This window comes from Gallinula chloropus (genome assembly GCF_964237585.1).
Source record: "Gallinula chloropus genome assembly, chromosome: 1".
In the NCBI taxonomy this organism is placed as follows: Eukaryota; Metazoa; Chordata; class Aves; order Gruiformes; family Rallidae; genus Gallinula; species Gallinula chloropus.
The window spans coordinates 36,331,099-36,355,583 of record NC_140085.1 but is presented as its reverse complement, the minus strand read 5'-3'; the positions used below and the strand labels follow the sequence as shown (position 1 = coordinate 36,355,583).

Genomic DNA, 24,485 nt, shown 5'->3' with positions numbered 1-24,485 from the left:
GGCGCGGCCCCGCTCCTCCGCCCGCCCCTCGCCGCCCGCCCGCCCGCCGGGAGCGGCTCCAGCGCCGCCGGGGCCGGGCCGGGGCCGCAAGCGCCGAAAGTTTCGCGGTCCCCGGCCGCGCCATGGGTTTCGACCCGTCGCGCTTCGCGGCGCCGGTGGCGGCGGAGCTGCAGTGCAAGCTGTGCGGGCGGGTGCTGGAGGAGCCGCTGTCCACGCCGTGCGGGCACGTCTTCTGTGCCGGCTGCCTGCTGCCCTGGGCGGCGCGGCGGCGGCGCTGCCCGCTGCGCTGCCAGCCGCTAGCGGCCGCCGAGCTGCGCCCCGTCCTGCCGCTCCGCAGCCTCGTCCAGAAGCTGGAGGTCAAGTGCGACTACAGCCCGCGGGGCTGCGGCCGCACCGTGCGGCTGCGAGAGCTGCCCGCCCACCTCGCGGCGTGCCGCTACGGGCCGCCGCCGCCCGGCCCCGCCGAGCCGGAGCCGCGGGGTGCCCCCCCCCGCCCCGGCCGCTCGGGGGGCGGCTCCGCGGGGCAGCCGCGGCCACCCGCACTCGGGGCGCCCCCGCGGCCGCGGGCGGGCGCCGGGCACCGCTGCCTGCGGGCGCTGCGGGGAGGCGGCGGCGGCCCGGAGCCGGGTCCCGAGCTGAAGAGGGAGGCCCTGCGCTGGAGCAGGAGGGAGAAGTCGCTACTGGCGCAGCTCTCGGCGCTGCAGAGCGAGGTGCAGCTGACGGCGCGGCGGTACCAGGCGAAGTTCGGCCAGTACATGAGCCACATCAGCAGCATCACCCGGGACCTGGCGGGCAGCCAGCCCAGCAAGGTGAGTGCGGCCGCGGGGACCGGCGGGGCAGCACGCCCCAGACTGCTGCGCTCCGGCGAAGCTCTCCCCGGACCCGCTTTCACCCTGCCCGACTTGTGAGCGAACGACCGAGGTGATGGGTGTGAGCGGTGTCCCCGGCGGGGCGAGGGGGGCGGCAGACACCTTCAAGTCCTCGCCGGGACCCAGCCCCGTTCCCTCCCCCCGCATCCCTCGGGAGGTGGCAGCCGCATCTGCCCACGGGGAGATGGAACCACCAGCTTCTGGTCGGTCCCTTTTTCGGCGCCCTTCGGTGGCCGAAAACCCGGGCGGTGGGGAGACCAGCGATGCCTGGCAGCGGCGGTGGCCGAGCGCGGCTCGTCGCTCGCTTGGCCGGACAGGATGAGAAACCGGCGGGAGGGGAGAGGGTTTCGCTTGTGGGCTGTCAGCCGGCAAACGCGTCCCGATTCCCCCGGGCAGGGTGTCCGCATCAGGCTGCCCCGTCTCGCAGGCACCCGGCTGCTCTTGCTGCTCACTTTGCTCCAGCTGGGACCGGCAGAAGCTCCGGGACATGGACCTGGCTTTTAACTGTTATTTGAGCGGTCGAGCAGTTGCCTTTAAAAAAAAAAAAAGGAGCGTTAACATTCTTGTAAAGTTTGGAAACGATGGTGAGAGGACAGCAAGGTCTCTCAGCTTTGGTAGAATGGAGTAAAAGAGTTGACACTGTTGATGGCTGAGACCGCTGCAGTGCTTCCCTGTCTTCTCCGGTCGGATGTCATGGCTCGCTTCCGTTAGGCTAAGTAAACCATTGGAGAGTGCTGGTGAGGTGGCTTTCCTCGCTGCGAGGAAGCCGATTAGGGTTTTTTTCGAGCATCAACTCCTGGCTGGGAGATCACAGTGCAGGCTCTGGCACTGCTGGTCACAGTGGCATCAAGGAGTGCTTTAGTGCAAAGAAATCTTCTTACCCAAATCTTCACAGGCCCTTGGGGAAGCAACTTTCCAAGTTGGAGAAGGTCTGAGCAGCCAGACTCACCCCTGAAGTAACGTAGTGTGGTAGGCATCTGACTGCTGCATGGGAAACGGGAAAGGGGCCATCATTCTCAGGACACCTGCATGGCTAGCAACCTGGGTCCTGGTGGCATTGAGGAACTTTGTGTTTGGAGACTTGAATATTTAATCTTTTAATCTCTTTTTAATATTTTATTATTATTGTTATTTGCTTTGGTTAGCTAATCCATAAGTTTGCTGGCTCTGGGAGGTGTGCTCGTACATCTGGCACATGGGATAAGGTCATACGAAGGGAGGAGAAACTAGCTGTTAAGGAGTGTGGGGTGTGCGGACAAGGCAGTGGCTGTAAAGACAGATCTGGATTTTCGGTGGGCAGTCGGTAGGAGGTGCGGGGGCAGGAGGTGTGGGGTCAGGCACGGAGGCGGCACTCCCTGCCATTTCTGAGCGGTGCCGGTAGGTGTTGCTGTAGGTACTGCCGGTCAGAGATGTCTTGCGGATGAGGCCAGGGTAATGAATAAAACAGCCATTTGGAAGAAAAACTGTCAATAAAGTAAAAACGTAACTCATGAAAATCAAATGTATCACGCGGTAATAAAATGCTATACTCTCGGAGTTAATAAAATACGGAATTCAGCGTTTTGAATGTTTAGGGAAAAGGTATACCTTTTTTAGGTGTCAAATTTGTATTAATCAGCTAATTTATAGACACTGGCAAACACGTACACCTAAGTGCGGGATTAATACAATTTATTTTAGGGAGTGGAGGGGATATGGCTTCTGCACCTATTACTACACATGAACAAGGTAAAAAAAGGCTAACTTGCTATGCTAAAGCCTCCAAATATAATTTCCTTTTTAGACAGCTGTTTCCCTGCTCCACAGAAGGAAAAGGTTTCTTTCTCTTTTTCATTTTTTAATTTCCAATCCATTGCTGGGTTTGGATGTTTGCTTTATATTTTAAGCCTTGTTTAGAGAAAAAAAAAAACCCTCACGTTTTTTTAGACATGGTTTGGGATTCTTTCTTTTGGGGAGAGAAGCGAAAGGTTGGGTTGAAGAGTTGGGTTTCATTTTCTGTGTGTATCTCTTCTGCAGGTGTGAAGTGTGTACTGGTATGACTTTGGGGTCTGAAAATTATAATGTTACATATGTTAACTTGTATGTTTAATGTCTGAAATGTTGACACACAGAGGAATGTAATTGTATTAGAGACTTACAGACATTTGTAGCTCTGACTTTTTTTTTTGGTGGTGCTGAGCATTCCTTCCCCAAAAAGCTTGGATTTTTTTCTGTTCATGTCTGAAGATTTCCAGCACTGAAGATAATTAGGTGTTACCTGTTACTTTTCAGTGGCCTGTGACTTTTCCTTTTTTTTTCTCCCCAGTGCAAAGTCTTTTGTTATCTTTCCAGCCTAATTTTCCTTTAAGCCTTATCTTATGTATTCTCCAGCTAAAAATCTGTTGTACATTAGTGCTTTCACTTAAGATCTTCTTTTTGAGACTGTATTCTTTAACAGTATTTCACTTCTTGCTTCTTAGGGAGGAGAACCCAAACCATTAACGATCATGCTACACCGAGAAAATGATACTTTGGGATTCAACATTATAGGAGGACGACCCAATCAGGTAACAAGAAAAGTTGCTCCAGGTTATTTTGACCATACTTTCTGTTACACTATATACACTGTTAGTAATAAAAGAGTTACTTTTGTGACAGTAGGTACAGAATCAGCTCCATAGATAGAAGAACTGGGTGTAGAATCCGCTCCATAGTTAGAAGAACTGTGTACTACCAGGTGTAACTAAAGTAATTGTTTTGAAGATATATAATCTTGTGAGAATTTTCAGGAAAGGCATTTCCATTGTTTCTGCTTTAAAACTTCAGGTTGATCTGCAGTCAGTTCCCGTGTGAGTAATATGTATTCATGCAAACAGTTCAATGGAAACCTCTGGGACTACTTGTAAGAGTCATTGTTACAGGATTAAGCCATTGGAATTTTTGGAAGCAGCTCCCTTTTTTTTTTTTCTTTTTTTTTTTTTCCATTTAAAGGAAAGAAGAAAATTTACTTCTGTAGCTCAGATAGTTTAAGCACATGTACTGGTCTCACATGCCTGCTTTCAATTTTTATTTCTTAGTGAACTGAAATGGAGTTTTTACTGATGTTCTATCTTAAATCAATTTGGTCTCATTAGTCTAGGTTTAGAAAGTTCATTGAAAATCACAGAATATGGATAACAATCACTATTCCCTCCCTATAATATGCATAAGAACATGCTTTTTTTTTTTAACTTCATCTTTCCAAAAGCACTAATCAGGACTGTCATTACATATGAAGGGTAAAGAAACCTGTTAAACTGGAAAATTAATAGTTGATTTAAAAGGCTTGGAAGTAATGATGCACTGATCAGGTTCTTGTTAAGTGGGAGAACTGTAACCTCCTGCTATTATTGAGGAGGGGAATGGGACCCTGTGCATGAGTTTGGCAATCATCTGCTCCAAAGCTATATTTAGTGGTGCCAAAGAGTCTGTTCTCATTAGCGTAAGAAGTTCACTGTCTGTGCTGCAGAATTGCTGTTCCCTGTGGGGAAATATGAAGACCAGCAGTTATTGAATGTTGGTGCTGTCAAATCCACAAGAAATGTTTCTTAGATTTTCTGTTGGAAGGATGAGGCAACAGGTGGCTGTAAGATAAAATACACATGCTCTGATTGTATCCATATTTTGAGTATAACAGTATCAAAGTCCAGACGGTCTTTAGTTTGGGTAGCAGTGTGACTTCTGTTATGTACAGCTGCAGGGAAACTGCAGGGAAAGGGGAGCGTGGTGTTCAGCTTGCTTGAGATGGCAGCTGAGCGCCTCTGAAGTGCTTACATGCTGATAGTGCACGTTTTTTATATTACAAGCTGTTAGGCTTTTTGAATGAATATTCTGGAAGCTTAGGGAGTAAGTGGTGAATATACGAAGGTTCATAGCATTGTTTGTGGAGACAGCTACTGACCAGAGGGAAGGAAATGATCACGGTCTTCCAATAACACTGGCAGTTGGAGATGAAGAAGTTGATGGAGCTGTGAGAGACAGAGCTGGGTCTCAGGGGTTTTCCAGTCTTTGAAGTTTAATATGGAAATTCTGTTTTGTTTTGTTCTCATTGTGATAAGTATGAACACTAAAGACACTTGATTGGCAGTTCCCAGATACCAGTATCAGATCTCTCTCAACATACTGGACCCCAGGGATAGAACAGGAAAGAAGGACTGAGTTGACTCAAAAAATAAACATAAAAAAACGCTGCTGAAAAACTTAAATACTGGAAAACAGTGTTGTTTGGTAACAAGTCAAAAAGAGTTCATGAAGGCGATCTGTACATTCAGGTTGTTCAGGGAAAAAGTGCCCTTGGGTGAAGTGTTGGCTCTTTCAGGAGAAGAGCAGAACAGTGATGTCACTGTATTAGTCACCAAGGTGGGAATGTGTTCCTTCACCACATCTTACTTGTGTTTTGTAAGTACAGTGCAGGTCTTTCCCACTGGAAAGCAGGTGACTCTTTGTGACTCGGGGAATTTCGATACATCCTTTCCATTGGCTGTGTTTCATTTCCGTCCATAATAAGCTTCCCCACTGTTCACCTTCTACCTGGAAGGAGGAAGAGAGGAAAGGAGGAGAGGGCTTATTTCACATAAGTGTGTGTTTCTGGGAGGTGATTCATTATTCTAATGGAGAAAGGATACTTTGATCCCCACTTTTGTCCTGGGCCTCAGCTCTGGCTTACACAGGAAGTCAGTAGGGGTCTGTTTGTTCATCATTTCAAAATATTGCTGGAACTGTTAAGTTTCCCCTTCACTTCTTACATGCCACCTATGAGGCTCTGTGGCAAAAGAGGAAGATAAAGGGGTTTGTGAAATCATAGTCTGGCTAACATTGTGTTGGACAAATATTTGTGACCTGAAATCTACCTGGCTTGAGTCTCTACAGGCCAGTTGCCACACACTGTAAAGCATGTTTTATGGTGGCCCCATTTCTGTTATGGCTTTATAATTTTCTTAATAGAAAGAGTTATAAAACATTTTTTCCCATGAACATATAGGTCCTAGACCTAGAGAACTGTACACATACGAATCATGCTGTTGGTCAGGGTTTCATGAAACACAGAAGGAAAATAGGCATCATATAAACTGCTATCTAAAGCATAAATAATTTGGAAAAAATATTCCTTCATTTATTTCTTTTGAGGCTGGTATTTATGTAAATAATGTAAAATATTTTAAGTAGGCTGTGTCTGCTTGGCATTATTGCCTTATCAATGACTCAAAACTTTACTTCAAAAAAATCTATTTTAAACTACCATGCAGTGAAATTAAGTAAATAATTTTAGAATGTGCAACAACATTAGGTAAATATTTCCAGCTGTGATAGATAATTTACCTGCTTTAAATGTGACTTTCAGGTAAGTTGCACTTACAGTGTGTAGTGATCAGCTGGAGGTGTGTTCTCCTTTTGTCCACAGCTGATCTGTATGGATTTCACAGTTGAGCAAGTTCTCAGTCTCCCATGTGAGTAGGATTTATCAGGCTAACCAGTTCCAACCAAATCCTACCACTGTTACGTGCCAGTGAACTAATGTCACTTTGTTTCTTGGAGGTTTATTTTCAAATGCAGAAAAAAGTTTACAAGCAGCAGTACAGTAGGAGCCCTTTCCCTCCCAAGAGAAGTACTTGTGCCTTTGTTTTTATGAGTATTTTCCCATTGTGGTTTAACCCTGGACAGCAGCTCAGCCCCACGCAGCCGCTCGCTCATTCCCACCCCAGCGGGGTGGGGGAGAGAATCAGGAAAGTGAGAAAACTCGTGGGTTGGGATAAAGGCAGCTCAATAGGTAAAGCAAAAACAGCACACAGAAGCAAAGCAAACAAAGGAATTAATTCCCCGTTTCCCATGGGCAGGCAGGGGTTCAGCGATCCCCAGGAAAGCAGGACTCCGTCACTTGTAATGGTGATTTGGGGGGACAAACGGCATCACTCTAAGGGTCCCCCATTTCCTTCTTCTTCCCCCAGCTGTATATGCCGAGCATGATGTCATAAGGCATGAACTATCCCTTTGGTCAGTTGGGGTCAGCTGTCCCAGCTGTGTCTCCTTCTAACTCCTTGTGCACCCTTAGCCCCCTAGCTGGTGGGTTGAGGAGCAGGACAGGCCTTGGCTCTGTGTAAGCCCTGCTCAGCAGTGATGAAAACATCCCTGTGTTACCAGCACTTGTCCAGCACACATCCCAAATAGAACCCCATACCAGCTGCTATGAAGAACATCAACTCTACCCCAGCCAAAGACAGCATACTCTCTGTGTTTATTTATGCACCAGTCACCATCTGCTGTGAAGTGTGAGGTCTGCTGTAAATGTTCTAGCTGGGATCTGATTACCATGCACCCCCCCGTGCAATGGTAACCAGAAGTAGATGGTTAATCTTGTAAAACATGCTGGAATAGTTCATTAATTCTGTCCTTTTGATTAATGACTAGTTCACACTAAGCGAGTTTAAAAAAAACATACAAAATCCCAAGGAGCTCAATTCTTAGCTAGAAAAGTGAGCTGCGTGTTTCAGGTGGATTTGCATTTTTCATTGCTGATGATTTTAGTACCACCTCATTTCTTGTACTAACGTGGTCCTTGTTGCAACTTCCCTGTCACCTTCTACAGAACAATCAGGAGGAATCTGCCGAGGGAATTTATGTGTCAAAGATTTTGGAAAAAGGACCTGCAGACAAAGCAGATGGCCTGAAAATTCATGACAAGATTATTGAGGTAAGGATAAAAAACAGCCCACCAGTGGATTAGTCTGTTATATTATCAGATTAATCAAGGATTTGATGGTTTTTTACACTAAGTAAGTTGTAATTTTCCTTTTTTTGCTGTGTCTAAACATGATTCTTTTGTGCTGAGCTGCTCGAACATTTCTCAGATGTCAAGATGCTTGACGAATTTTTCCAACAACTAGTAAATGTATTGGTCTCAGGATGAAGCTGATTTGAGTGTGGGAAAGGTATAGTCACTGAAGGAGCAAGCAAGAGAGGGATGTTGCATTTCTTTTCATGAACTTGAGAAAAAAGGCTCTACAGAAATTCACAGGTTTGGTGAAATAGGTTTTGTCCTGTGTAAGGGGTGTGATGGTTGTGACTTGGGGACACTGCAGAGCAGCTGTGCTGTTAAGCAGTGCTGTGAAACTTCTTAAGCAATGAGAGATGATGCTTTTTCCTGTATGATCAGAAATCAGTAATCTTTTGCTCTCACCAGGACCAGTCTAGCTCTTTCCCACTCTCATAACAGGCTAACGGGGAAGTTTTGAAGTCTGTTCCTGTGTTGTATGCAGGGTTTTTTTCCCCATTTAAAAAATATGATTTAAGAAAAATAAAAATCACTAACTCGGGTTGCTGCCTAGCCTTCATCTTTGACCATAGGTAGGTCTCTAAGAAGTGTCAAGGGAACAGTTTCAGGTAGTCATGGGAGTAGAATCCTTATAGTGCTGTCGAAACATTCTTTCACATCACAGCTCTAATACAGGTCTCTCAAGGACAGCATGTTGCAGTGGCTTCTAGGTTTGGGTAGGATGAGTCACTCCAGCCTTGGGTTCAGGGAGGCTTAGAATATGGTATGAGCTTGCCGGTTGGATGGGGTTTTGGACAAAGACACACAGACCGAGTGGATTGGGAGATGAATGAAGAGTGCTGCTGCTGGCTTCTGTTGGGAGCCAAGAGTGGTGTGTGAGAAGAAATTATTATATTTTCATGCTCTTGATGCCAGATACATGCATCTCTGGTAGAAACAAAACAGGTGGAGCAGAACTGAACTTGCAACTCTCGTCTCCCCAAGATACAGGAAAAGCTTTCTCATTCTTTTTTTTTTTTTTTTTACAAGTAATTATTCCTCCATGTTAGATGTAGCAAGAAGTTGAATTTTCCCTTGTCCATACATAGCTATCAATGTCTTGTCACACCAGGATGTCCTGCCAGCACTGCTGCTGTGAAAGAACAATATGGAAGTTTCTCCTGTGAGAAAGTTAAGTTGGGTGGTATAACTGTTCAAAAATGTTGTCAGATGCACAGAATACGAGCTTCAGTGAGAAGCTGGTAGGAAGTGGGACCTATTATTGGTTGCTTTTCACTCATTTGGTGATCTGATCTAATGGGTGATGTTTTGTGAAACCATTTTTCAGTAATCAAGAACAGAAGGAGCTGATGTTGTTCGAGGAGCCTTTAATAGGCTCAGTCAGTTGTTTGGCAGTATGATGCCCAGGGTGTTTCTAGCCATGCGTAGCTAATGGGATAATGGACAGAACTATCCCATTAAATCAGGAGAAAATCTGTTCTCAAGGCATGTTGCTAAATAAAGAAGGTAATTTGTTTCAGTGCTTTATCAGATGTTTAACAAATGTTAACTGCACGTGGTTGAGTTGTGCACATTGCAGATGACCGTCTCGAGGGTAACCTAGTGCAGCAAATGGATTTCACAGTCCTCTGACATTGGAGGCTGGAATTGTGAACCGAGGCAGCAGTATTGCTGCATTTTACTTTGTATATGTCACTAGCTATGGCAGCAACTTTTGCCAGACAATTGTTACAGTATTTGAAAGGATGCCAAGGAGAGAAATCAGATTTCTTTATTAAGGTGTTTATTCTAAATGTAGGAATGCCATGAAAATTACTTGAGTTCCCAGAGGTTTTTGAAATCAGTGTGCCCAGAATATGGGCAATATTGCCTCTTTGACTCTTTTGTCTGAAAAATGTTGTTGTTTGTGTTGGCTTTACTCTCAGGTGAGATTATTTTGTGCTGGAGGACCTGAATACTGGAACAGATGCCTGTGGGCTGGCAGGGTGGTGGTGAGTGAGGGTGGCAGGGAGAGGTGAGGTGTGACAGCCCCAGGTACCCTGTGTCCAGTGGCCATAGCTCTTAACAGGGTACTGGCACAGGGCCCTCACTGATCATTTTCGCTGTTGTGCTGAGGAAGAGAAGATTACAGGCAAAGCTTTACCCTCTTTGTTCACGGGTTATATACTCCTCTGTGAGAAAAGACTTGCTTGTTTATGCAGCGTAAAGTTGACCTGAGACAGTGATGTGCACAGGCAGCACTTTGGCGCCATGTACTTTCAGGAATCTCATTACAAGCCAAAAATTATCATTATTTGTTCATCAAGAAGAAACTCTTCCTCACTAGTTACTCCTAAGTAGCAGGTTCCTCCAGATGTCATGGTCTTCTGCTGCTTTCAAAGTTTTTATCCAAAAATCTAGCTTCCTGAAACAGTGCAGCATGCGTTCTGGGACTAAATACCAATCACACGCTATAAAAAGCATCTCATAAAACTCGATGCAGCATTTATATCTGTGGCTCCCAACATTAAAGCCTTGGATATGAGCAGTGGTATAAAGAACTCTAACTTTTGGATCTCTGTCTTCCTTTCCACCCTGCCTGTGAATCCCGAGGGGAGGGGAGGAGAGAAGCAACAAGTCATGCACAGTTACTGCATCTGTTAGTTTGTGCTTGTTAAAAAAAATCCGGTTTCTGCTGGGAGAAAACACAAAGTATGTTTAGAATGGATCAGAGTTACACAGCTATGCATCGTTTCATCTCCCCCTCACTTCATGCAAATCTTTCCTACTGAATAAGCTCACTGCTCATCTTTGCTAATGCTAATAGCCTCCTCAAGGCAGTATAAAACAGCTATGATCCTTGGCAATGTTGTTGATATACAGATGTGTTTTACCTGCTGCTTTTTTTAAATACATATTTATAGTTCTGAGCAGTAATGCTGGAAGTAACTTTTTTCTGTATGGAGGAAAACTTTACTCTCACAGCTTGTGGTCAATTCAAGTCCTATAAGAATGGCACCACATTGGCCAGAGTTCCAAGTACACTAGGTTAGTGCTTAGTTAATGAGCCATTCAGAACTAGGTCTTTATGCTTGCTCTGGATTGTTTTTCCTTTGTATGATATTAAATTTTATGGAAATTGATATGTCATCTGCTCTGGTTTTGAGCCCTACTTTAGAATAAAACAGTGACTGATTTAATGAAGTTCTCTTTCATTCTGGAAGTCTTGGTGTCTTGCAAAATGCCATTGTAGTATTACAGTGGAATGTGATTATTTGATCTTTTCACTTCAGTGTTGTACATTATATACATGACCAGGACAGAATTTGTAATCCAGGTGTAATTCTTGAATTATTTTATTTTTTTAAGAGCAGTATTTCATCAAGTTGAGGAATAGGAGCTACTGTTCATTCACATTGCCTGGGAGACAAAGGGCTAGAGTCATGCCTGAACTTTCTGTAGCAGGTTTGCTAGAGAGCAAAACAGCAGTGAAAAACCTTGTGTGCAAGAAAAAGGGGCTTAGGCTGAAGACCAGAATATTCACATGAAGAACTGTGAGCACATCATTGTCTGGAAGGCTCAAGTGTTTTTCTGTTCCTTGCACTGCAAGGCAAAGGCTTCTTCTGTTCTTTTACTCTCGAGTGAGATGAGAATATTGGCCCTTTTACATTTTAGTCAGTTGATTCTCATTAATTTGATGGCTGAGAAGCAGGCACAGAGGAGAAGAAGGGAAAGAAAAACAATGTTAGTCTGGGATCTGTAAGTCTTTTTGAAAAATGAGATGGACGCATATGTATCATGACCATGTATTTTGTTTATGCAGCCTGAGCTCCATAAGTATATAATAAATAAGCCTTCATCCCTTATTCCATGTTTCCCTTTGTTCTTTTCACTTTTCTGGAGAATACACACACAATGGCTTTCAAGCGCATGTCAGCAAAGCCAGTTTCAATAAAGATGAAGTCTTGAGGCTTATCCTGGCAGAAGTAACTTACATCTGCAAAGCGCCTACACAGAAACTTTTTTTAACTATTGCCAGACTGCTGACTGTGCTGTGTGTCAGCCTTGTGATGTTTTATCTTCTGCATGTTTCTGTCATTACACTCGCTATGTTGCTCAAGCAAAATCTTTGATAGCAGTCGTGTTTATTTGGCTAAGAATCTCCGCTGTCAGATTGTGTCCGTAGAAGTTGTGAGCTTAAAAATTGTCTTGCTGGGATCAGAGCTGGTAGATTTGGGATGGCCTGGAACCAGACCTGCACATGATGTGGCCAGTAAAATCTGGGTGGTAACTAAGGAAACTTTTCTATAGCTAATTTTGTTGGTGTGGATTTCAGTGTAAACTGTGTTATCTTAAATCCTTTAAAAAATCATAATGTTATGTTGCAGGTAACCAGGTCTGGCACTTGCATTTATTAGGTAACTCCTAATTACTCTAAAAGATCCTTGGCATAAGAAATTAATTATACCATAGGCTTAGAAATGCCTGTAGCCTCGTTTCGTCGGTCTCTTACCAGTTGAGATAGAAGGTTTTGGACATCTGAGTTCTATCATATGTCTGAAGAAATGGTTTTTGAAGTCAAGTGTGATCAGGTCTATACGTAACTTCATTGGAATAGGAGCTAGTGCCCCCATGGACATTTTTACTTAGGAGAAAGGCTTAAAGTACTTCTCTGAGAAATGAGAGATCTAGGTACAGGCTCTGTCCTGCCTGCAGAGGACTGAGCTCAAGTATCCAGGTAATTGCCCTCCTTACTAGGGCAGAGGCTATCCTTTGTGAGACCAGTCTCCACCCATCCTCTTCAAGCTGAGCAAGGTGCCAGCAGGCATTTGAGAGTCAGGATTATCCAGTGATAATCTGTAAAATTGATGCTGGTTCCAGGGAGCTGTATCTGGAATACTGGTCCTACCCTTTTCTGTGCCAGTACCGGAGTGTTTCCCTCTCTTGCGCAGTTTTTCATCTTACATGACGCTCTCTTCAATGATACGTGCATTTCTAACTTCATGGACTTTGGGTAGCAAGTGCTGTTAACCAGGATATCCTCTAGCTAGGATACTTCCCCAGGTGTGAAAGATGGGGTTCCCTGACTGAATAAATACAAGTAGCTGGCATTTTCTTCCTCATGGCCTTTGTTCTAGCTGCTGTGATACCTAAGAGGTGGTTACTGCTTCTGATGCCTGCTCTCAGAAAGCTATGCAGTCTGGACCTTGTCTAGGAGGAGGAACTTAGTAGTTGAATGTACTGTCTGTGAGAAGTTGACATCTCACTGTGGGCATCCTGGGATGCATGAATTTTGTACATCGTTGCCTGACTTCCCAAATATCAGTAGCCTAAATTTGACTGCACTCAGCTATAGGTTGTTAGAGGGGCCTGTGTTCCTCTCTATTCAAAGTGTAAATACTGTGTTTAGGAAACCAGGTTATGTTCCTTGAGAAAGCACTTCAAATCCCAGCATTTTGCTGCCCATATTTTAAAAAGAACAAGAGACTTTTGTTTACTTGGGAACTAAAATGTCTGTATGTTTGTGTATGTTGTTTACATTAGAGACTGGAAAGATGAAATATCTACACTTCTGTATGTAAAGTTTTCTTGTAAATCTCAAAAAATACTGTCTATCCTAAAGAAAAAGGAAAAATCAAACAAAACATTATTTAAGAAGTGGAGAATGTGGTGTTAACAAAGTAATAGTAAATAATGACTTCAGACTTCGTGATTAGAAATTCAGTATTTGATCCCTTAGTTGATTAAATTTAGTCTTCTGTTCATAAACAGTCAAAATATTATTTTGATGCTTGTGTTAAGCAGCCCCTTGAAAAAGTCTAAAATGCTTTGGCCTTTAAGAGGTGATAATTTTATTTGAAGTATAAATGGAGTAGTTTCTATCTGCTGAGAACCTACTGTGGACCCACTTCTAGGGAGGCACATGCCTGTAGGAGGGTTTTCCATCTGTGTTCACTTGGGCTCATTCTCACAGACAAGCCAGGCATGTGTGCAAGCATAGTGCTATGTTGTTTTTGTGGAAATGTGTGTGCTCACCGGGCTTTTTAGATAAAAGAAGTAGAAGTGCCAAACATGTGGTTGGAATATGACCACCAGATGAACTCTCCGACAAGTTTATGTGCAGAACTGGTATGATAAGGTAGTGTCATCCTTTCCAGCAAGTCTCTTCAGCTCCTCTGAGATGCAGCTAGCATGTCAGAATTACTGCACCTTTGTGCCCCCCCTGCAAGGGGCTCCCAGTAAGCACAGCAAAGGAGATGCTAGGCTGGCTGGAACAGGCAGATGTGGCATAGGAGCAGCGTGGGAGTATTTCTCAAAGGTGACCCCAGCATGGAAGGAGTCAAGAAAGAAGCCAAGTGAAAAAGACGAAAATCATCTTTCACAATGGATTTTTATGCTACTCCTGCCATGTTGGGTCTTTTTCCAGGTGGCTTATGTTAGGCACGAGAGAAAAGTCTTTGGGACCTTGCATGCACATGAGCGTGTATAACCCTCTTTCCAAGGAGATATTCCTGCCTTGGTCACACTGTGGTGGAATGCTACAGCAGCTGTAGGAGCAGAAGGGGAAGAGTGAATGCGAGTATTATGCAGGGATGAAGAAACCAGGGGAAAGTGAGCTTTACAACTAGTACAAAGCACTGATACTGTGTTTCCATAGGAATGCTGTCCAGTGCTTGCCCTTAAGTAGTGTGGAAGAAATGGAGGTGATGTAGGAACAGGGCTAACTGGACTGTGGAATAGGATCATCTGTATGACCTCTGATAGGGAAATAAAGTGGACCAGAACTGGAGCAGAACTGTGATAACTGTACTGTGTCTGCAGTGAGGCAGTAGCCAAACTGACAAGTCAGCGGTGCTGTTAGGTGGGAGAGACTGGTTAACCTGTGGGAGAGCTGACTAACGTAAGAACCTGCCAGATCTCATAAATGGTGTTGCTACCCTGTACCATGGATCACTAGGCACCGTGTGAAGGCCTGATCACACCCTTCTCCTTCATAAAGTGTCTAATCTCACCCCTGAGGGATAATGTGTCAGAAACCTGGCAAGTTGAAACTCAGCATCTTCCTAGATGCCCTGTTTGAGCTTGTCTTTGCTGCGTGTCATCTTTCTTTTCCTTCCCATGATTATTTTTTTAAAAGCTTTAAGGTAAACCCTGCAAAAAATGGGACTTTAACACGCTTCCATCTCAGCCAGCAGCAGGAGCAGTATGATTTTATATGCAGCTGAGGTTGTAGGTTTGGAGGAAATTTTTGTTTATGTGAGATTTTAGAGCTGCTCATAAGCACTTTCAAGAATGCATTAAACAACTTGACTAACATCTGTCAAATATTGCTGTTTTCATCCCCTTTCCAGGAAGAGAAGGGCTTGTGCAGGGGAGTGTGTTGTTTAGGAATTTTTCAAACGATTACATGCACACATATTTACATGTTAGTGTCTGTTTATGTGAGGGAAGACAAGGTCATAGAAATGTACCTTTATATTTTTGCTGAACGTGGTTTTTTGATGGAGTCCCTTGTACTTTAGTCTTTGCTCTGGATATGATCTTGGATCAGCGCTAAAGAAAGTGCTTTCTCTTCCATTGACTAGCTGAATCTCCAGGACAGTTGGGCTGCAGGAGTGATTGTGTTTCATTGCCTTGGTCTTGAACCAAGTCTGTCTTAGAGATATGGTGGACTTGATGGTTGGTATGGAGCTTAAGTACCCTAACCTGGTGAACTCTGTAAGGTTTTAGAGGAAATAAGGCATTTTCTGGTAACTTTCCTTAGTTATGTAGTGAACAGAAAAAACAGAAGCTTCAGAGAGCACTTCAGGATTGGCTTGAGGCTCATATGATGAAGACTAGTGGGAATAATTGATGGTAAGCCAAGGTATGGAAAACTCTGATAAAGTCTGAGACCACGCTGGGTTTGTTGCTTAGAACTGAAGGATGTGAGAGGAAGCTGTGCCTCCCACAGCACGTTCTGCTGGCACCCCAGAAGCTCTTGGCATTTCCAGAAAGTGAAGAGTCTTCTTCAGCCTTTCATGAAGGTTGTTCTTTATTGTGGTTGAGACAACTTAACAGTTAGAGGAGATGACAGCTTACATATGTTGTGTGAATGCAGTGTTTTATCCTCTTAAATCACTGAATTGATTGTTGCAATCCAAGGGTATATGCTCCAAGAGCTTTGATCTCTTCTGCCCTTTTTCTTAATCAGCTAATTATATTTGTAAGGAGTAGCTAATCACTGCTCTCTATAATTGGAGACTGGGTGAAAAAAGCCATTAGTGTTTGCCAGTGCAGAAATGCTCAAAATGAAGTCATTATTCATGGTGTCGTGGTTTAACCCCAGCTGGCAGCTAAGCCCAACACAGCCGCTCATTCACTCCCCTCTGGTAGGGTGGGGGAGAGAGTCAGAAGAGTAAAAGTGAGAAAACCTGTGGGTGGAGATAAACACAGTTTAACAGGTAAAGCAAAAGCTGCACACACAAGCAGAGCAAAACAAGGAATTCATTCCCCACTTCCTGTGGGCAGACTGGGGTTCAGCCATCCCCAGGAAAGCAGAGCTCCGTCACATGTAATGGTGACCTGGGGAGGTCAAAAGCCACCGCTCCTAAGGTCCTTCCCCTTCCCCCAACTTCCCCAAGCCGTATATGCCAAGCATGATGACATAAGACATGGACTATCCCTTTGGTCAGTTGGGGTCAGCTGTCCCAGCTGTGTCCCTTCCCCGCTCCTTGTGCACCCCCCTCACTTGTGGGGTGGGGTGAGGAGCAAAACAGGCCTTGGCTCTGTGTAAGCCCTGCTCAGCAGTGATGAAAACATCTCTGTGTTACCAGCACTTGTCCAGCACAAGTCCCAAACACAGACCTATACCAGCTACTGAGAAGAAAATCAACCCTGCCCCAGCTAAAACCAGTACACATGGCATCACTTAAAAGAATAATAACCTAATTTTTAAGGAGCTGTGGAATGCAGCAGTGGGTTGAACAGGAGAATGCTCCTTCTTAGAACTTGTGAACAGTAGTCAGAAGCATTGTACTTTCTGAAAGTACAATTTCTTTGAAAATTGAAGTGATAATATAAAAAAGGTTGTTGTTTGGAAACTTCTTCCCTCCAAAATGCAAAATTTGCAGCATTTAAAACCATACAGTAATGGAAAAACTCATTTTCAGATTGGCAAGAGCAGCTGTGGTCTCTTCAAATCACCATCAAAGACTATGCTAAGTGAAATCAAATCTACTAAGCTAAGTACATTTGTTACTAATACACAGACATTTTATGAAATGTATGTCTTGCTTGAAATTGCAAATCTAATGTAATTTTACAACTTTATATGTAGTCCCAACTTGATTGTATCACTGCTGCTGCCGGAAAGGAGTACAGAATGACTCAACACTGATTCTTCATTTAAATAATTTTGGAAGGCATTTTCTTTATAAATATTGTTGACAAAATAAGTCACGGCTGCTGTGCTTATTTACATAGTAAGTTTGCAGATGTTATTTACAGGATAACATTTACATAATACCTTCTTTGACAAATTTGTCTATTCAAGTAGCAAGACTGGGGAATGGAGTAGGAGGAAGAGGGAAATTATGGAAAAATTTAACTCCTAACTGTTGACATCCTGCTGTTTTCTACTTGCTTTGTTTTGGTTTGTTGTTTTTAAGTACAGAAAACATTCTTGAACATTACTGTATTCCACAAACAAACCAAATAGGTTAGCTTCTTTAAAATGGGATAAATTATGAATCCATGTGTCTGGAAGAGGTCATCTAGTGTAGGAGAAGGTCCAAAATAGGTTGACAGAGAACTTGAGGGTTTTTCCGTTCATCTATCTTTTCCTGACCATTTGGAGCATCCAACATCTGAGGGACCTAATGGCTCAGAGCTTGCCCATCTGTTTCTGAGTAGAGTCTTTCAATCTTGGATTTGTTTCTTTAAGCATGCTGATCAAGTGCGTTAATATCTGAAGTCTTTCCAGCAGCTCATAGGAAGAAGGCATGCTATTTTAAACGGAAGGGATTTGCTGTCTTGCATGAATTAAAACATCTGGATCCCTACACTTCTCTGTTACAGCTTGATTGAGCCAGGCTAGTCTTTGGCACATGGCAAGTATGGAGCCATATGGTCTTTGTGCTGTCAGCAAGCCTTTTCAGCACATACCTTTGCCTACCCCCCATCCTTCTCTGGATGGTAGCTGCTACTGCAGCTTGAAAGATAAATGTTCCAGGAGCTTTCAGGCTGTTGTGCCCTTCTTGAATGGATTAATGGCAATTTTGAGTGGTACAGCATCCAGCAGCCTGGAGCAGAAAGCTGAATCCTCTTTTTCCCTGGCAGTGCTGAGAGCCCCGATCCAATTTGGACACCTTGCACTAGTGCCAGACATGTAGCAGCACTTTCTGACTTACACTTTGTGTCCCCTGCATCTTGTTTTTTTGATGTCTCTATGAAATCTCCAAGTGCTCAGCACAGCTGCTCTTTTAGCATGCTCTGGATGGGTGGTTAAATGGAAGACTGACCGTTTTGAGAAGTTTCTTAACAGAAATTTGCTTTCCAGTGACCAAGAAAATGGTGTTATAGTCAAAAAACACTTGCTGGCATTATCTTTTAATTTATTTTTTTTATGAGTAGTAAACAGGAACCTTTCCTTATGAGAATAAATGTGACATTTTCTAAAAAATGCAGAGATTCTTCTTTGTTTTCATTCAAAATACTTTTTTAATAAGTGTCTAATATTTTAATGATTTTTCTATATTATAAGGGACTAGGAAGAACATTTCTATTTTTTAAATATGTAAGAACCTATAAAAAATGTCCATATTATATTTTGTAAAGAACTCCTACTATTTCTAGAATTTTTCATTAAATAAATATAGACTACTATTTTCAGTCTTTTACTGAGTTACTTAAGTACTGTGCCCTTGTGTATTTTTTCCTTCCTCCCTGCTATGAGGTAATGGAAATGCAAAGAGTCAGTATTCATCACTTAATCCAGAGGTTTTATCTTTTAATTAACAGAGACCGTGGATAATATTTTAAAGATTAAAGGACACATTGACATTTCAGAAGACAACTCAGAGAGCGAATGGTTCAGAAAGTGCTGGTAATGTCTTAATTTAGCAGAGCAAATTAAGAACTAAGCTTTAATTTGATTGTTTAAACTCTTCTTTTACATTAGAGTCCTGCAGTCCATTACAGTCCTTCTGCTGGTGTCAGCAACAAGCACTTTGGGGAGTTCCAGGACACAAGTGGAGAACTGTGTGTGTACATTAGTGATTTCTTCCTATGTGTATTGCTTGTCTTTGTTCCTTTCTCTTTTGTGTGCCGGGATTTTTGAGTTCTGTAGTTCAAGGAGCTACCTCTGTGTATACTTTGAAGCTTGTATCATATAGAAAACAGTTTATACTAGCCATTACAGCTATTAATTTGAAAGCCACCATCTTACTTGTTAGCACGGCTGGTGTGGCTCCTCTGCTTTGATGCATTCAGCCATAGCTACCCGTTTTCTTTTGAATTTAAATATTTGAGGAAAACTGTTTGGTCTCAGTTCAGATGACCTCAGTTCCACCTACAGCCCTTGGGTCACTATTTCCCACTAAATGGCTTTGCAGCAGGGCTGTGGTCCTTACCAGTGATGTTGTTTCAATGGCAGCTTCCAGGTTTTCTTGCAGTAGAGATTTACAATTACTTCTGCAGTTAAAGAAACAGGAGAAAAAAAGGTTGAATTTACAATGTTAGAGATTTCAATGACATAAATGTTGAGGAAATGTAAGCCGTTAGGTTAGTTGGAGATTCCTGAGTACTTCAACTTAAATCTTTTATCAGAAGAAAAACAGTTCAACCCCTTGTTTTCTAAACATGGACAAATAGAAATGTTAAATTCCTACGCTTCACCTGGTTGCCTTATTCTCTTAATCAAGGGGACAGAGGCACACAGAGAGAGCACTTTGAGTTATTTTAGTCACTACGTACAAGATCCCTTTTCATCTGAAGTTCCCTGTCTGCTTTCATTTATATACTTGAAAATTAAAAAGAAAATATCCCCTTCTGCTTCCTTAACCAGAATTGCTGCTTAGCGTGCAGGTACCAGCATCATGCTTCTCTGTTGTCTCAAAGTACCTGTGGTCTGGCTGTGCTATCTTGGGTTATTAAAGGTCTGTTCTGGGAGAAGAGGCCTAAATGGCATAGCCAGTTGCAAAGGCTTTCCTTTGATTCAGGCACTTGGAGTTGAAAGGAGACCTTAGAGGCATATGGAGGGTATAGAGAGAAGCGTGTGTTAAAAGTTTCACAAGGTAATATAAGTTATATGCACCATCATTATTTATTTTCCTGTTTCTGATGTTGAGTGATCTAAGTTTCCCCCATGTTCATATATTGGATATTTTGTCAACAAGTGCCTGGCCAAACAGTGATGAATCCACGTTATTAAGTAGGAGGACAATAGCAAAACAAAATGTGTATAGAACAGCAAGCTCAAGCCTTGTTACATGTTCAAGATATTTGGGTTGCTAAATTTTGAACATTGTTACTCAAAATCTGGCAGGAATTAGCTTGGGAAAAGATGCAACTTGAAATGCTCCAGTAAGCCTTGCCTGTTTAGAGACTCACTTTGAAATCATTTAACATATGGTTTTGTGTCATACCCAGTCTCATAAGCTCTATATCTTTGGGATTGGAATAAAGTAAACCAAAGTGTGAGGAGGCAATCTGTGTCCCCTAAGAGCAGTGTCAGTGTACCACTGGTTTAGCTGACTCCACTGTAGTGGAAGAAATTATGTGAACAGCGGTCTCAGCTGAGAGTGCTTCCTCCAGCTCAGCCTTGACCGTTCTCTGCACCTTATTAGAAGTCTGTGAACTCTGATTTTTGGCAGTTTCTGGAGGAATCTGAGTAGCTGCTCTTGGAACCTTGGTGATGGGTTTCAGCGAGTGAAGATGCAGATGTGTGTTTGAAATGGTACAGAGTGCCAGCCATCCAAGCAGCAGAGCCGTGCTTCGGGTTTTTTGGCAGTGTTCAGAGAGATGGAGTTTGTTCAGAGAAACAGACCATACAAAGATTGAGAGACTGGTGACGTTCTCTTGGCAAGAGAACAATGCAAATTATCTCATTGCTCAAAGTAAGAAATTTTAATCTGTGCTTTTGTTGCTTTTAGGTTTAGTATTTTTTATGGAGAACTGAGGTACACGAGGGAGAAAGGCAGCATCTTTTATCAAACTGAGTTGTAAAAGATGGACAGGCTCTTGGGCAAAATGTGCTTTCATTAAATCTGGCAGAGAAGGATTTATTATGTATATGTTTAATAAATTTAAGTTTCTTTTTGAAACCAGGACTGAGAAATTAAGTGAGAGAGGGGTAGCTTCCTGTGAAATGGTCTTTTCCTGTTCTTAGTTAGCTTTATTGGTGTGTCTGTGTGAGTTGGTCTGTGGTGCTTCATGGTTGGGCATTTCCACTCAATATCAGCAAGAACATTTATGCACTGAATGACTGTATCAGGTTATAGGGTGCACACATGTGGGATACATTGATTCTGGGGATGCCTCTGTGGAGAGGCATTAAAAACTATGCCAGAAGGATATGTTGGCTGTAGAAATACTTTAAAAGGGTTTTGTTGATGTTGTTGTGTGGGTTTTTTTACATTTGTTTCTCAGTCTCCATTTGGTGTTCATTGGTCTGTGGCATGCTTATGTCTCCTTCTGAGTTTGGTGACATTTGGGAAATGGGCTTTTGTTTAGAGGCTATTAGGGGAATTTTTTCAAAGGTGTGCATGTAAATAGCTGGCTAGGGCTTAGAAAGCGGTTGTACTTTTCTTACATTGATGAGTGCTTCTGTCCAAAACCCAAAATAAACCCCAGCTAATATCCTCACTCCTGTCCAAGTATTCTCTTTCTCTCTCTCTCTCTCTTTCTCTCTCAAAAATATCTTTACAGGAAACTATAAATCTAGAATTTAAAAAAAAAGGAAAACAGTTCAGTTTTATATCCGAACTATAATGGTTCCCTGCTATGTAGGACTGTAGTGGGTCAGTTAGTCTTGTAGTCTTGCTAGTAGTGGTGAGCTGGCAGTGAGATGCTACAGTGAAAGCAAGGAACAATATTGGAGCAGACACACCGGTGTAAAGAATAATCCTTGCCTTGTGAATTAATAATCTAAATAAATGAGTCAGACTGAAGGAAAGTGACAAACATTTAATGCTTAGTGTGGTGGTTTTCAATAGTCCTTTTAAATGCTGGATTTCTTAAGATACTCTTTGGTGGAAAGTTTTCTACCATTTATTTGATACAGTGAAGATATTAATGGGCTAGGAGGTAAGGCACAAAGGGGTACTATAAAAGAAACATCTGAAGTTTTATCTATTAAGCAGATTTTTCCAGTCTTTTTATTATTATTATTTTCTACACATGGTTTTTGAACTGTGTATTCTGGATATCATTTAACTTTCCCTTGCAATATTTTTCCAACTTCAGCTATTATATGACCATAAAGCTGTGCAGTTGGGATGAGATTTAAAATTTCTTTTTATAATTTGAGTTGTGTCTTCCTGTGTTCAGAAAGCAACCACCATAGCTTCTCAAACTACTGCTATACATGTGAGGATTTGGAATTCATTAAGCTATGAAAGCTGCTGTGAGTAACAAACTAGAGTCTCTCTTCTCATGGTCTAAAACTGTAGTAACTTTTTTCAAATGCGAATTGCTTCTGTGAATACTGCAATACAGCTTTCAGTCTCCAACCAAGACACTGTGAAGTATGTTTGCAGTAAGAAAGATCATTCTTCAAGGTGAAGAAAATAAGTCATAGAGTCATAGAATCATAGAATGATCTGGGATGGAAGGGGCCCCGAGGGTCATAAAGTTCCAACCCCCCTGCTACGGGCAGGGCTGCCAACTTCTAGGCATGATCTAGACAAGGTTGCCCAGGGCCCCATCCAACCTGGCCTTGAACACCTCCAGGCATCCACCACCTCTCTGGGCAGCCTGTTCCAGCACCTCACCACTCTCTCTGTAAAGAACTTCCCCCTAATATCTAAACCTAAACCTTCCCTCCTTTAGCTTTAATCCATTCCCTCTTGTCCTGTCATTATCTACCCTTTTAAAAAGTCTATTCCCCTCCTGTTTATATGTTTCCTTCAGCTATTGGAAGGCTGTAATGAGGTCCCTCCTCAGCCTTCTCTTCTTTAGGTTGAACAAGGCCTGTTCCTTCTGCCTCTCTTCGTAGGGGAGCTGCTCCAGCCTGCTAATCATTTTTGTGGCAGCATATTAGGGTAAGCTGCCATCTGTGACTAGGTAAGTTGCAGTGTGGTTTTATGTCCATAGAGGCAAGAAAAGACTTATATGGCAGTATAATAGAAGTTGTAGAAACTTATGTGGATTTTTTTCTTCTTTGTCTGTATTTTTACTCAGGAAAAATGTGCTTGCTTAGTTGTGCTAATTCATCATCATAAGGCTCAAATGATCTCATAGATGACATAAATTAACAACTTTAATTTCAGGGAAGTGACTGAAAGCATCATAAAGACTCAAGCACAGTATGCTTCATAAGGAGTAGTTTCTTTGAAAGACAACTTTCAAAACAAATGTTTATCAGGAACTCAGTTCATTGTCTACAGTTGCACAGACAAGGGACAACTGATTATACTCACATGGGCTCTGCAGAAAGTCTTGTCAGAATCTGGGTGTTTTGGAGCAACAGCTGGCAAAGCCACTAAATCTGTGAAGTCATTGAAGTCAATAGGCTAAGGCTGGGCAGAAGTTTTTTCTTCTTACTTCATGCTTTTACCTGAAATCTTACTCTACAAAGTACATCTTCCTTGATTTGGAGGACAAAGAGAACAGTTTCAGCATTTCCCTATAAAATCCTGCTGCAAAATATTTTGAAAACTTTGCTTCCTTCTTGCATGTCTGTAATCACTTCTGGTTCCCACATCATGCTGAGATCACTGTATGCTAACGGCAGTTAGTAGAACTAAAAAAATAGTGATGCTTTATTGTATCTCCTTTTATCTCCTGGAAATTAACTCCCTTTTCTTTATTTTTTTGACACTCTTCTTGTGCATCTTTTCTCACATACAAAACGTCTTGGTACGAAAGCCTTTATCTGCAGATCAGTGGCTTCAATCATCTGAAAGCAATCATCTTCTCTGTTCTCATTACTATGTTTAATGTTGGGGGGGGTTAGGGGGTTGTTGTTGTGGGTGGTTTTTTTGCTTCTGTTTGATAATGCTGTCCAAGAGGTACTAAAATCAAGGGCCGGGTGACTGAAGCCATGAGTTGCTGTCAGTAGGAACTGAGGAAGAGAAGGTAGTCATGTTCCTGAGGGAAGAGCAGGGAAGGAGATGGTTAGCAGGGATTGAGCAGTGGAACAAGGGGAATGCTGGGTGGTTGGAGATGTGTCAGACTCTCCCCACTTTTGTTATCTGAAGCTTTTATGTAGTTAATTATTGAGTTTAATTCTTGTCATCTGCTTATCTTCTGTGAGCTTAATTGCTTGGCAAAGACTTTGGTTTACTGTGCATTAACTGCTGCCAGGGCTTTGCATTGAGAACATGACATTTATTAATGCTTTACATTATTGTTTTCTCTCAGACCTTATAAGCAAAGTCAAAGCACGAGAAGTGAAAATGACTTCGTAGCAATTCCAGGTGGAGAGAACTTGATTTTAGCTCCTGATAATGTTTGAGTCCCTCTGTTAGTATGAAGGCAGGTTGGAGTCCTGTAAGCTAATTCAGAGATGGTTCCTCTGAAAGAAACCCAACTGGCAGGGTTCTGTGCCCAGACAGTTGGATTGGAAAGGTGTTTGTTTTTTTTTTTACATGTTGACTTTGAAATAGTAAATGTCCAGCTTACCCAGGAAAGTAAATCTCAAGAATACT

The 24,485-nt window shown here is 42.7% G+C and overlaps 1 protein-coding gene across 1 annotated transcript in view; it reads left to right on the top strand.

Moving 5' to 3' along the window:
* Positions 1-122: 122 nt before the first annotated feature.
* Positions 123-24,485, top strand: part of PDZRN4 (PDZ domain containing ring finger 4) — a gene marked incomplete at both ends in the record, with an annotated part of 251,069 nt that continues 226,706 nt past the window's right edge. Inside the window, 3 exons of the mRNA XM_084278459.1 lie at positions 123-809; positions 3,329-3,415; positions 7,471-7,575. Of these exons, the coding sequence (XP_084134585.1) occupies positions 123-809; positions 3,329-3,415; positions 7,471-7,575 (879 nt within the window). The remainder of the gene's footprint in view (positions 810-3,328; positions 3,416-7,470; positions 7,576-24,485) is intronic.